We start from the raw sequence: 13,513 nt of genomic DNA on the forward strand, positions 1-13,513 counted from the left end.
CTGGAGGAGAGAGCTACTGATCAGATGCAGGAGCCAGAGACGAGCGAGCAGCATTTTGTTCACGCTCCATTCAAGACACACATCTCCAACACGCAAGGGACAAGGTAAGACATGTCTTGCAACTTTTTCTGCTTATTGGTAGTGTACAGTTTAAATAATCATCTGATCTCTATTGGGGCAAAAGTAAAAAAAAATATGATTTATTATCAACATATAGGAACAGGAAATACATTTAGCTATTTTGAAATATGCTCACAAGAAAACAGAAAATCACTCCGAAACGTCAACTGATTAGAAAATGTTTCTGTAACATTTCAACCCTTTTAACATTCAAGTGTAAAAATGTAAGAAGAAGAGGAAATTATGCAATATTGAACAGCGCAGACACCTACATTTGTGATTCTATGGTTATCATCACATTTTTCCCTGTTTGCCAATATTTGGTTTTTTTTTCTGTGATGGTATGAAAAAAAACTAGGGATGGGCAAGTACCGGTATCAGGGGTCTTTTTTTCCAAGGTATCGGTACTCGCAAAGGTGGCCGATACCAGTATCAGTGTACCAGTATGGATCTGTTGTGGCCATTTTACAATCAAGAATTAGAAATTAGAAGAATAAAATAAAAATATAAATTTAATAAAAAATTTAAATAAAAAATTTAAAAATAAAAAAGAGAGCAATGATGATGACATGTCAAATTGGTAAAATTACCGAATGAACAATACTGAGCTCTCCAGAAAAAAAAAAAGAAATTAGAAGAATAGAAAATTGCTATACATTTTATGAAATTTTAAGGAAAACAATTAAATCAAATATACAGGTGGTATCAGTACTTGGTATCAGTAATGGTGACTACTGGTATTGGTCTGGGAAAAAAAAGGTGAACAACTGGAATGTATTTTTATTGAACAGTGTTGCTAGTGAATCCGCAGCTTAGGAATAGAAAGTTATGCCTCACTAAATGCATAAAAGTCACATTTGTTTTCGTGCGCCAACTTTTTTCCCACACTATCAAACCTAAAGCCAGCCCAGCACCCCTGAGGAAAAAAATGACTTGCCTTTGGGTAATTTGTTCTCCCTCACATGATAACTAGCTGTTTTTTTTTTTTTTACTGCACAGCTCTATGAGGATGGGGGGAAAGTATTGTAGGGTTCGGAACGGGAGCATTTCCACTTTGCACCTCCAGCCCTGCCTTTTTTAAAAAAAAAAATTACATTTTCAGTTTCTGCCCACTACTTTGCCTATAACTTTTTTTTTGTATGGTATTTGCAATTTCCTTTTTTTCTTTGCATGCCAGTGACCTTCATCTACACAAAGGTCTGAATTTATATGCAAGCGGTACCAGGTTTTATAAATTAGATTTTAGGGGGAACAGATAATCGAACCCCCCCCGCCCACACACACACACACAAAACAGCCTGAAAATGAATTAGAGTTCAAACTGTGCAAAAGAAAATATAAAAAACTATCAATTATAAGCCATCCCTTACACTATACCTATTTACATTTTCAATTTGGCAGGGTGCCCGGAAGGCAAAAGTAAAATATGTAACCAAAGCATAATACTTATGAATCCTTGTCTATGTTAAATAATTTGATCCAATATCACATGTGCAAATATAATTAATAATAATAATAATAATATAGCGAATCCCATGGCTTCATGGTGCGCCACAAAATTGAAGGAAAATACACTGTGATTATATTAAAACTACTATTAACTTGGAACCGCTAATTTGAACAAATTAAAATACGTAATCAATATTGAAGAGTGTGTGCGCTGCACAGATTTAAATATCCTGCGCACAGTCAGATGTTCAAGGCATTTTCGGAAAAGGTTCCTTTTGTTATCTCTTTCTTTCAAATAATCAGAAAAATTTAGTTAAGTAGCATTATATCGGCAGCAATCAAATGGCTGCAATCTTTTCAAGTCACCCTGTAATTCAACGACACCGTTAAAAACAATGCCATTTGATTTCCTTTGTAAGCATATGCACCTTACATCGCAGATGAAGTGGGGCGACTAATAAAATCTCACCAAAGATGTCACGCTGAGTAAAGTCTAGGGTCTACGAGTGCAAATAAAAATCAATGAAGGGTAAAATGGCAAGCAAGTCATGCACAGAAGATTTTAATGAGTCATAGCTCAAGTGACGTGCAATCACACAGGGTTTTGCTCTTTGTTCAACGTTTGCAAAGCTCGGCACTACAGTACATGAATCCATCAGACTGATCAAATAACATGCAACAATTTAAATAAAATAAAAATGAAATACAATTTGACTTTATGATTCAGCATTATGAAATGAATGGTAAAAAAACAATATTCAACAAGGAAGCATACTCCACAAATTGCATGCCAGCAACAAACAAAAACACATCAGTGGCATCAAAAATAAATCATTTAAAAAGGAATTCATGAATGAAGGGAAATTGAACATTTTCAAAAAATTCCACTGCTGCTCTTGCTTGGTGAATGAAATCTGGAGAATTCATCCTGGTCCAGATTAAACCGAGAGCAGATGATCTGTGACAGATCACGTTTGTCCTTCACCAACCTGGCAACCACACTAAAAATGGTTATCTCCCTGAACGCACACTTCAATTTAAGAATAGACAAATCGCTCAACACCTCATGAACGGCGTTGCTGAGTTCATCCCATGCATTAACACCACAAAACCATCTGGAATAATCTAGTTTGAGACACCTGACTGCACATTTATCAGTCACTGTTAAGTGGCTGAAGAATGTACGAATGGCGAGGATCGTTATGCTTCACTGTAAAACGGCATTACTTACAAAAGCAGATATGATGGAAGTTTCTCCATCAGAGAAACTTAGCCAGCAACCCTTCACTAAATTCAGTTTGCTCACAAAACTCGCAGTACCCAAACTGTCAATGCAGTCCTCATTTCTAATCAACCAATAGGAATCGGTGACAACATTAAGCCTTTGCAAGTGAGTGATGAAACTTGGGGCCCCATCTGGCTTAATCTGATATACAATAAAGACAGCACAATAGGTTAAATAGGTTTCAAGACACGTGGGCGCGCAGGCCCGAGCCTCCAGCTCATTTGGCTCAATTTCTTTCACTTCAAGCTCAATGCCTTGTGCCCTTTCTCCATCCAGAAACGAGCATGGCGTACCTTGAAGCGAGCGGACTCCACTAAGGCTAAACCGCTACATAGCAGGGGTCAAATTGTCAAGCACCAGTCTTCTCGGCCAACTCTCTTTACTCCCAAATGCAGCAGCTGAAGGCTCACTCTCACACACACTCTCTGTCTCACACACATTCTCTCGCACAAACTCTCTCTCTTTCTCTCTGAGATCTAAAATAACCTAAATTCGGTCAAAGAGGGATCGACCCACTTTTTGGGGGTTAAATAAATAACCCACACTTGGTTCTATCCAAATTGGGTCAAAAAGGGACCGACACTACTTTTTGAGTTATTTAGTTAACCCCAAAAACCGTGTCAAATGAATAACCCACAAAACAACATACATGGGTTATAGTCATTTGATCCAACTTTTTGCACCCTTAAAACTGCTGGGTCAAAAGTAACCCATTTTACTCTCTAAAACTACAAAATTGAGCTGACCCACTACTTGGGTCAATTTGACCTAACTTTTCTGGGCTTTTTTTATTTTTTAATCAAAACAGCCCTTTATCTAAATTATTGTTTTGTACAAAAAAACGGTTTCCTTTGAGCAAAACAACATAGAAAACTGGGTCAAGTTGACCCAAGTAGTGGGTCAGATCAATTTTGTAGTTTTAGAGAGTAAAATGGGGTTAGTTTTGACCCAGCAGTTTTAAAGGTGCAAAAAGTTGGATCAAATGACTATAACCCATTTTTGTGTGTGTGTTGTTTTGTGGGTTATTCATTTGACACGGTTTTTGGGGTTAACTAAATAACTCAAAAAGTTGGGTCGGTCCCTTTTTCACCCAATTTGGATAGAACCAACTTTTAAGGGCGCTGGCAACAATCAACTAAAACAGCCAACGGGCATATCAGGAAACCCTGAAATATAGTTCTAAATTTGACTCCGTTGTGCAACATGTGTCATGCTTATTTTCTCAGCAGGAACCACACAAAACACAAGTGAATAATGGTTGTCAGCATTAAACGAAAACTCATTTTTGCTGCTCGTTGTGTTTCATCACAATGGAGATCAATGGAGAGTGATTGCCAGCATGTAGTTATAATAATGTTTCCCTATAAGGACAAAAATTATATTAGTATAGTTTTAAAATACTGAATTCTAATTGATCAGCAATCAATAATACAAAAATGGCAGAAAATTGTTTACAGTTTTTCCGATATGCCTCACCCGTATGCTCTCATTAAAAAAAAAAAAACGTAAGGTTTGTTCATTGAATCGTAATTTCACTTAATACCCCAAATGCCACAAATGCATATAAGTTATTTTATAATCACAAGTTTGAACTCAGTTCACGCTGGAATTATCAATGCGACTTTCATCTAGTGGAGGCCCTAATGACCACTATAATCCCAATGACCAAATTGCTTCCTCCTTAACCAGAACTTCTGAGAGATGCATCGCTTCATTCGCCATTGTGCTGCAGGTTTGTCATATACCTTCAAGATAAAGTGGTCGCTGGTACAAGTCAAAATAAATGAGCATGAAGTATCATTAGAGTCACTGTTATCCTTGAGCAAAGCACGGTGGAGCTGCAGTTGATTAAAAATAACCCAATACATGGCAAAGCACAATAGTATATTAAAAAAAAACACACACACACACTTTGCGAGAAAAAATTATATTGCCTGGAGCGGCGTGCTCAGGGGCCTAAAATAGAATACATTTAAATTGCCAATCATGGACCAATTTAACCTTAACTCTAGATTTATATGTTCAGGACACTGAATTGGCTGATTGAATTTCCCAAATGGAACAGGCTGCATGATTAGACTGCAGTCAACATCACAAATGCAAGCTCCAAAACGTACAAATCATTAGAAAGGCAAAGACATTATATTGCTGTTTTGTCTTTTGTCAAAATAAAGTCTGCATATTAGAGGCAATCAGGAGAAAAATCTTTGAAAGCATTTCAACATTTTTAGCCCTACATACAAAGAAGTGGTCTTCATCATCAACAAAGAAAAGTTGTCTGTTGAGGAAAGCTACATTTAAGATCATCAGGTCACATGATTTGGAGCTCTTATTCAACCACAGATCGTAATTTGATCTCATTCATTCCGTCTGCTCCTCACTGTCACACTTGATATAAGATTTCAACAAGAGAAGTGGAAAATTGGGAGTTTTGGAGATTGCTTGGCAAATGTGTTATAACTTATTTACATCTGGGCTGTTTGAAGGAAATCGTTGCGTCCGCGTCGAACAGCTAGCCATAGCGCTGTTTTTCCCGTTGCATGGGAACTATCAGAGTAATGGTAAGCTAGGGTGACCACACGTTCTCTTTTGCCTGGACACATTCACTTTTTAACATCCTGTCTGTGCATCCGGTGGTGTTTATAAATTCATGAAAATGTGCACTTTTCATTGTGCGGCAAATGGTAGGCAGAGTGCACCGTGTTACGGAAACTGGTAGACCGTGGACTGCTCCCAAGTTGATCGTGAGGGTTGTAAGGAAAATGATGGTTTTTTTTATTGTTATACAATATTTTAAAAAATTACTTCTTTTTTTTTAAAGAAAAAAGTAGGTCAGCGCTTTACCCACGTTTTACACACTACAGCAAATTAGCTGGTTTATTAACACATGTCTATAGAGAAAATAAGGCAGCAGCTCCAAAAACAGAAATTAATTACCTACCAGGGTTAAGCAAAATTCTGAAATGAACTGAGAAAGACTCCTAAATTCCAATTTGACTCTTGAATTTGAATTGAGGTGAAAGCCTACTCAGATAAAACTGCTTTAAGTAAATCTATAATCTAAAATGTTCTCCAAACTACGTTACAGCTTTGTTTGTTTTTTATTGTAGGTTTTTTATGTTTTTATTTTTAATCAATTTATTTTTGCTAAGGAACTATACAGTATAACCCATTCAGCAATACCTCAATTATTTAACTAGTGCTGTCAAAGTTAAAGCTATACTCAACAAAAATATAAACACAAACACTTCTGGTTTTGCTCCCATTTTTAACTCAAAGATCTAAAACTTTTTCCACATACACAATATCACCATTTATCTCAAATATTGTTCACAAACCAGTCTAAATTTGATAGTGAGCACTTCTCCTTTGCCGAGATAATCCATCCCACCTCGCAGGTGTGCCACATCAAGATGCTGATTTGACACCATGATTAGTGCACAGGTTTGCCTTCGATTGCTGACAGTAAAAAGCCACTCTAAAAGGTGCGGTTTTGTTTTATTGGTGGGGGGAAGGGTGGGGGGGGGGGTCACTGTGGGGAAAAAACAGTCACTGTTGTGTATGTTGTAAACGTTTTAGATCTTTGAGTTTATCTTATAAAAAAAATGGGAGCAAAAACAAAAGAGTTGCGTTTATATTTTTGTTGAGTATATACATCTTTAACTCCTGAATTAAAGCTTCAACTCTTTAAAGACTCTTTAAACTTTACAGAGTTAACTGCAGAGTTAAAGTTTTAACTAAAGAGTTAAAGATTGAAAGCACTATTTTAAACTTATGTTTATATTGCGATAAACATGTTACCATGAAGGGATTGATTTTATTCTGTGATATTTCAGGCCATAATGCCCAGCTCGGGTACAGGTTTTCCAATATAGTAAGTGAAGGCATTATTTGATTACTTTATTAAGTGTAATCTTTTGCGTGTTCAAATAAATAAGAATTGAGATCGTATGAAAAAGTTCCTTGCAAGGATTTTATTAAGAGCTCTTAAGACACAGGAAAAAAAGCTTACATTCGAAAGGTGATGTTAAGCTTCCAGTGTGTCGAATATGGAAACACACAGTTGCTTTATACTAGTACAAAAGACTCCCCCCCCCCCCTTAGACTTGACAAAGAATTAGTGTTCTTAATAAGTAGACATGATGATACTGATACGATTATCTCAGCTCCCCACCAGCCTCGGAGAAATGATGTAGACAGGCTTTGACCTTCAGTTTTTACGACCAAATGACTAATGACATGAGAACTTGACAACTTTTAAAACATACACATTCTTATCTCAAGAGCCGGCAGGGAGTGAGAGGTTCCAATATATTTCACAAAAACATTATCACAGTGTTATTCATTTAACTACACATAGTTATATGGCATCTATATACCTATAAGTAAATTCAAAAACAGTAAAAATATAAATTGAAAATGTTAAATGTCAACAGAAGTTAAAGTAAAAACAAATAATCAAGTACTAATAACCGGAAAAATCTATTTGGGTAATGCAATGAATATTCAAAGCTTTGTCTGTACTAATCAACTGTGTATCCGTCTCTATTAATGTAACGCAGAACGACGTTTCAAATGTCATTCTTCGTAGGTGTTCTCACCACTCGAACAAGATGCCACCTGACACCAATGGCAGTTACGCGCACGTGGAGAACGCGAGCGAGACGTTGGACGAGCTTCTGGAGAAATACCTGGGGCCCCGACGCTCACCCATGTTGCTTCCCATCTTCATTAATTACATGGTCATATTTCTGGTGGGCGTGTTTGGCAACGTGCTGACTTGCACCGTCATCGCACGCAACAAAGTCATGTGGACGCCGACAAACTACTACCTGTTCAGCCTGGCCGTGTCGGACCTGCTGGTGCTGCTGCTGGGGATGCCGCTGGAGCTGTACGACCTGTGGCAGAACTACCCGTTTCTGTTTGGGAAGGGAGGCTGCTACTTTAAGGTTTTCCTTTTCGAGACGGTCTGCTTGGCCTCCATCCTCAATGTAACGGCGTTGAGCGTGGAGCGCTACATCGCCGTGGTGCACCCGCTACGCGCGAAATACGTCGTGACCCGCACCCACGCCAGGAGGGTCATCCTGACGGTGTGGGGTATGTCGGTGTTGTGCGCTCTTCCCAACACAAGTCTGCACGGGATTGCCTACCTGACCAGTAACTTCACCAGCCCCGACGGGCCGCACGTCGTGGACATCCCCGACTCGGCCATGTGTACGCTGGTGAAGCCGCAGTGGATTTATAACCTGATCATCCAAGTGACCACCTTGCTATTTTTCTTCCTGCCCATGCTCACCATTAGTGTTTTATACACGCTTATTGGGCTGCAGCTCAAACAGGAGAGGATGCGCCAAACAATGGAAGCAAAGTCGGGCGCCGGCCAGGACAGCTTCTGTAGTGTCCGCACTCAACAACAAAAAGCCAGACGACGGCAGGTCACCAAAATGTTGTGTACGTTTCCCTTGATTTTCTTCTTTGTTGTGTCATTAATTGTGTGAATGTTGTTTCTAACCTGTATTTATAGGTACGTATTATTCTCCACGCTTTTTCGGCATGCAAAAAATCTCCATATAATGCTTCCGATTTACACCGTTCAAATTTCTTGCTTCCAAAATTCGGGCCATCCTGGGAATGACCTTTGCCTTTCATTAAATGACAATTTTTTATATAAATACATCACTGGATAGTGCACTTGCCTGGCATTGTGCAGGTATGCCAGTGTGTGGGTTCAAACCCTGGTTAGAACACTTTTTTTTTTTCGATTTCAGAAATAGTCATTATCCAACGAGTTAACATCCATTTTATTAAATGTCATTTGATAATCCTTATTTTCAGATGTATTGATTTTTAAATACAATTACGTACAATGTCACAGACACTTCCGTATCCACAATAGTGCAGTGGTTAAAGCACATGACTGGCAAATAATGATAGTTAGCTTTTGAGAAAACGGTAAAATGGTAATAATGTAAATTGAGAATTTGCTTATGAGTTTACTAATATCCTAAAACATTTCCAGAGATTTACAATTTACAAACCAGCATCCAAAACATCAAAGGCACACATGTCGTCACTGTCTTGCTTGTGACGTAACTCCAACCAGCGTGTCTTGATGAACAATAATGTGTGCAAATATTGTTTGGTTATTAATCTATAAATACTGTATATATATTTTTTTCTATACATGTTTTATGAACAGCATTCTCCACCATAAATTCTGAGTTAATTAAGTAAGTAACTGACATTATGTTATATGTTGCTAGGTTCTTTGTACAGCAAGTTTTTTGATCACATGAACCATTTGAAAATAAGAAAAAGATTGAGAACGTTTTTGGGGAAATATAGGCACGGTTTATGTAAATGAGTATCCACTAACAATTTCAATTGCATCACTTTAAACTTTTTTGCACCAGGGGTGCTCTCCCGCTTTTAAATAGAGCGTCCTTAACCACTTTTACCTTGGGGGAGAGACAACTCCTACCAGGCGCGTCCCCCGGATGGCGGATGGGGGAACCCCTAACGAGAGTGATCTCGTCGGGGCTGTCTTGAATATACTGAAGAGATGGTCCCAAATTAAAAAAATATTTAAAAAAAAAAGCTAAATGATACAATGCTAATAGCGGCTTCAGAGGAGAACTTGCAACTGATGGTTAACATCTTGAATAAAGCATGTAATAGAAGGAAGCTTAAAATAAATACAAGAAATACTGAAGAAATGGCAATTGTGAAAGGAGATAAAAACGTTTGGAAGCAAACAGCCGATTGAAAAACAGAAGGATTAAACGGTCAGAAACGTTTACATATCTAGGAGGTGTAGGAGCAGAAGATGGCAGGAGCGAGAAACAGATAAGGAGGATCGGAATGGCAAAGACCGCATATCTTAGGATGAGGCTGTTACTTTCTAATATAAATATGAAAATAAAATTGAGGGTAAGGCTATTAACTCATTAATTCACTGCCATTGACGGCTATATACGTCAAAAATTAATTTAAACTATTTCTATTAGTTACTTTTTTTTCCACTTTTGAATATGAAAACCTAGGAAAAAAATGTTTATTGTACATTTACAACAGATGTAAAATGTGTGATTAATCGTGAGTTAACTATTGAAGTAATGCAGTTAATTACCGTAAAAATTTTAAATCTCTTGACACGATTTAAAAAAAAAAGAAAAAAAGAAAAGATTATTAAAAAATTAGGCACGTCATGCGATTAAATTTTTTTATCGTAATTAATCGCATGACTTCACTAGTTAACTCACCATTAATCACAAATTGTATCTGTTCTAAATGTACAATTTAAAAAAATCTAGGTTTTCATGCCCTTGTTAACAAAAGTGAATAAAAAAATGTTAAACTAATAGAAATAGTTTTCACTTAGTAGTTTTCACTTAGTAGTTTTCACTTTCCTTCCTTTTCTTTGGTCCTTCCTCGGGTCTCCTGACGGCCTCACGGCTCTGGCTGGGTTCTGAAGTGTTCGGTTTAGGTGAACGGTATGGGATTTTTTAATAGGTTTTAGGTGAACTAATGAATACACACTCACACGCACGCACACACGCACATGCACATGCACCTACTCACCCACATATAAAATAAAAATTAATAAAAAAAAATATATATTTTTTTTTTATTAAAAAAGAGAGAGCAATGATGATGACATGTCAAATCAGTAAAATTACTGAATGAACAATACTGAGCTCTCCCAAAAAAATAAAAATAAAAATAAAAAATAGTTTAAATGAATTTTTTACATCTATAGCCGTCAATGGCAGTGAATGAGTTCAAATGTTATGTGCGGTTGGTCCTATTGTATGGCTCTGAAAGGACCATCTTGGCTGATTCGAGACGGAGGATTGATCCCGCAGAAATCTGGTTTTATAGAAGAATGATGAGAATATCCTGGGTGTCGCTGAGAAGGATTGGTAGCCCGAGGGAGCTAATGACGATTCCTCGGACATATCATTAGCGAAGACGATCTTGAAAAGACTGTGATAATGGGGAGAGTGGAGGGAAGTAGAGCGAGAGGTAGACAAAGGACAAAATACATGGACAGCCTGCTGATGGGTGTGAGGGGAGTGCAGACAGTAGACGAGTTGATACGATTGACAGAAGACAGGGAACGATGGCGCAACGTGATCGCCGACGTCAGAAGAGACGTGGCACCTGATTTGTTGGAATTTGGATGTTTCTGGGGTTGGTGAATGACTCTGGTTGGTGGCCCGGTGGGTGGTGGGTGGTGTCTGGTCGGTGCTGGATTTCACTTTCCTTTCTTTTCTTTGGTCCTTCCTCGGATCCTGACGGCCTCACGGCTCTGGCTGGGTTCTGAAGTGTTCGGTTTAGGTGAACGGTGTGGGATTTTTTTAATAGGTTTTAGGTGAACTAATGAATACACACTCTCACACACAAACAAAATAAAATAAATAAAAATAAAAAAAAAGAGAGAGCAATGATGATGACATGTCAAATCGGTAAAATTACCGAATGAACAATACTGAGCTCTCCAGAAAAAAATAAAAGAAGAGACGTGGCACTTCGGCAAGGCATGGTAACCACTTTTACGCGTGGTGCCGAGTGCATGGCATTCCTCATGGAGACGCTAGTATCGTATGTAATCTGTTTGTGACCTGCTATTTGGGATCTTCGTAACTAAATCACATACATAAAAAAAAAAAAATAGCCATTTAAAAAAAATATTTTAAGCAATTTCAAAGGAAATAATCAATAGTCTCATATTAAATATTGAAAATGCTAATGCATCATCTTTTTTCTTGTTTGCAGTTGTTTTGGTGGTGGTTTTTGGGATCTGCTGGGCCCCATTCCACACTGACCGCCTAGTATGGAGTTTCATCACCGAGTGGACCGACAGCCGTCGGCAAGTCTTTGAGTATGTGCACATCATCTCCGGAGTGTTCTTCTATCTCAGCTCAGCAGTCAACCCAATCCTGTACAACCTCATGTCCACACGTTTTCGAGAAATGTTCAAGGATGTCATGTGCCATCGGCCGCACAACGCCATCCCAAGAAATTATTCTTTAAGTGTCACTCGAGTGACGCTACGCAGTACCCTAAATGAAGCGCCGCTCAGCAGCGGAGCAATTGCTACGGAAGGGGAGGCAGAGGATGGAGAGCAGGCGGTGAAAGGAGAGACCACTTTCACATGTTAGGCATCTGTTTGCTGTCCTTCACAATGAGACTGATTCAAAATTACTGCAGCATGAGGCCAAATTATGAAAACAGAATTGGAAGGAAGGTTGGATTTTATTTTCTGTGGTTATGCTTGTCCTAATATAATGTTGTGGTTATTGTTTGGGGTTGTCTATTTTAAGCATTTGTATTTGTCCTCAATTTATTTGTCAGACATCCACAAGCACAGTACAGTGGACCCCTGATATTTGCGGGGGGGGGGGCACACCAGACTACGAATAGTGAATTTACGCTCAAAGTTCAAAATCCTCTAGGCATTACATAATTTCACATTTAAATCAGCATAACGTCGTTGCTATGCGAAAAACACTTATTTCCATTTTTTGTCCTCTTTTTTTTTTTTTTACGTTTTGGGGATGTCTGCATTCAGTTTTATCCCAAAAACGTAAAAATAAAAATATATTTTTTTAATTGGCAGAAGTGTTTTTCATTGAATTCAGTTTCATCCCATAAACGTAAAAAAATAAAATAATAAATGGGCGTAAGTGTTTTTCACATATTAATCAATAATTATATGACAAATGAAGTCACCCATTTTGGCCTGGACACATCAACCAGATTCTGTTTAGCTGTCAAAAAAAAAAACTACGCCCAAAATCCAAAGTGATTAACATTGGTTATGTTGTCAGCTAAAACGCAGTAATCATTTTTCCAAATCAGAAGAACCGAATCCTGTTTCAAAAGATCGTTTGGGGTCTTTCTTGTTGATGCAACAATAAGGATCTAAAATATGTTTCCAATGTTTTTTCTTGGCTCCAGCATTCAAATTCTTACAACCACAGCTAGTGCTGCACTTGTATTGATCATGTCTTTAAAAAAATATTTGAGAATCTTTCATTTACCAGATAGTTTACTGCAGTTTTTAGGTTTGAATTTAAATGTTATCTGTTTGTGTTGAACAAAAATATAAGCAGTCATGTCTATTAATCAGTTCCCCTGCTGTACTGAATGTGAACCAAGCTGTGACCTTAAAACTCATGTATTTGGTGTACCCTTTAAATGACACAAATGCTTCACAATATTTTTACAAGGTTCTGCATTGACCTGTGTACGGTGTATCGCTTACAATGGCTTTAATGTGAACTCATTGAAACTGTAGCTAAATGTTTTGTTTTTGTGCTATTGTGGATGTAACTATTAATAATGTCATACAATCATGGACAGTTCAGAAATACATTTGAAATTGTGTTGTTTCAAACCAGTAAAAGGAAAGCCGTTCACCTAAATTTGTCAAATTTACATCTATTAAATTACTGTCCTCACATCTGTGTACGAGTTTGCCTCTCTAATGTTTTAATTCATTGTACATTCCAAACAATACAGCATCAAACTGGCAACATTTTGTTTTGGGCAAAATGCCATTCATTTCATTTGACTTTTCTCACATTATTAAGTTGTGATCCAAAACAATATTGTCAATTTGAAATAAACACATTAGCGATGTACTGATATAAT

At 37.7% G+C, this 13,513-nt stretch overlaps 1 protein-coding gene across 1 annotated transcript; it reads left to right on the top strand.

Moving 5' to 3' along the window:
• nmur1a (neuromedin U receptor 1a) lies at positions 1-13,209 on the top strand. The gene is made up of 3 exons (XM_077584407.1): positions 1-104; positions 7,446-8,305; positions 11,633-13,209. The coding sequence occupies exons 1-3, from the start codon at positions 25-27 to the stop codon at positions 12,016-12,018; spliced, it is 1,326 nt and encodes a 441-aa protein (XP_077440533.1). The 5' UTR covers positions 1-24; the 3' UTR covers positions 12,019-13,209.
• The last annotated feature ends 304 nt before the right edge of the window (positions 13,210-13,513 follow it).

The sequence above is a fragment of the Vanacampus margaritifer genome, chromosome 13 (assembly GCF_051991255.1).
Source record: "Vanacampus margaritifer isolate UIUO_Vmar chromosome 13, RoL_Vmar_1.0, whole genome shotgun sequence".
NCBI classification, from domain to species: domain Eukaryota; kingdom Metazoa; phylum Chordata; class Actinopteri; order Syngnathiformes; family Syngnathidae; genus Vanacampus; species Vanacampus margaritifer.

Excerpts from the sequence above, each read along its gene's own strand:
- nmur1a (XM_077584407.1), top strand. The coding sequence starts at position 25 with ATGCAGGAGCCAGAGACGAGCGAGCAGCATTTTGTTCACGCTCCATTC. Across the intron at positions 105-7,445 it reads TCCAACACGCAAGGGACAAG|GTGTTCTCACCACTCGAACA; the intron begins GTAAGACATGTC and ends CATTCTTCGTAG. Across the intron at positions 8,306-11,632 it reads GCAGGTCACCAAAATGTTGT|TTGTTTTGGTGGTGGTTTTT; the intron begins GTACGTTTCCCT and ends TCTTGTTTGCAG.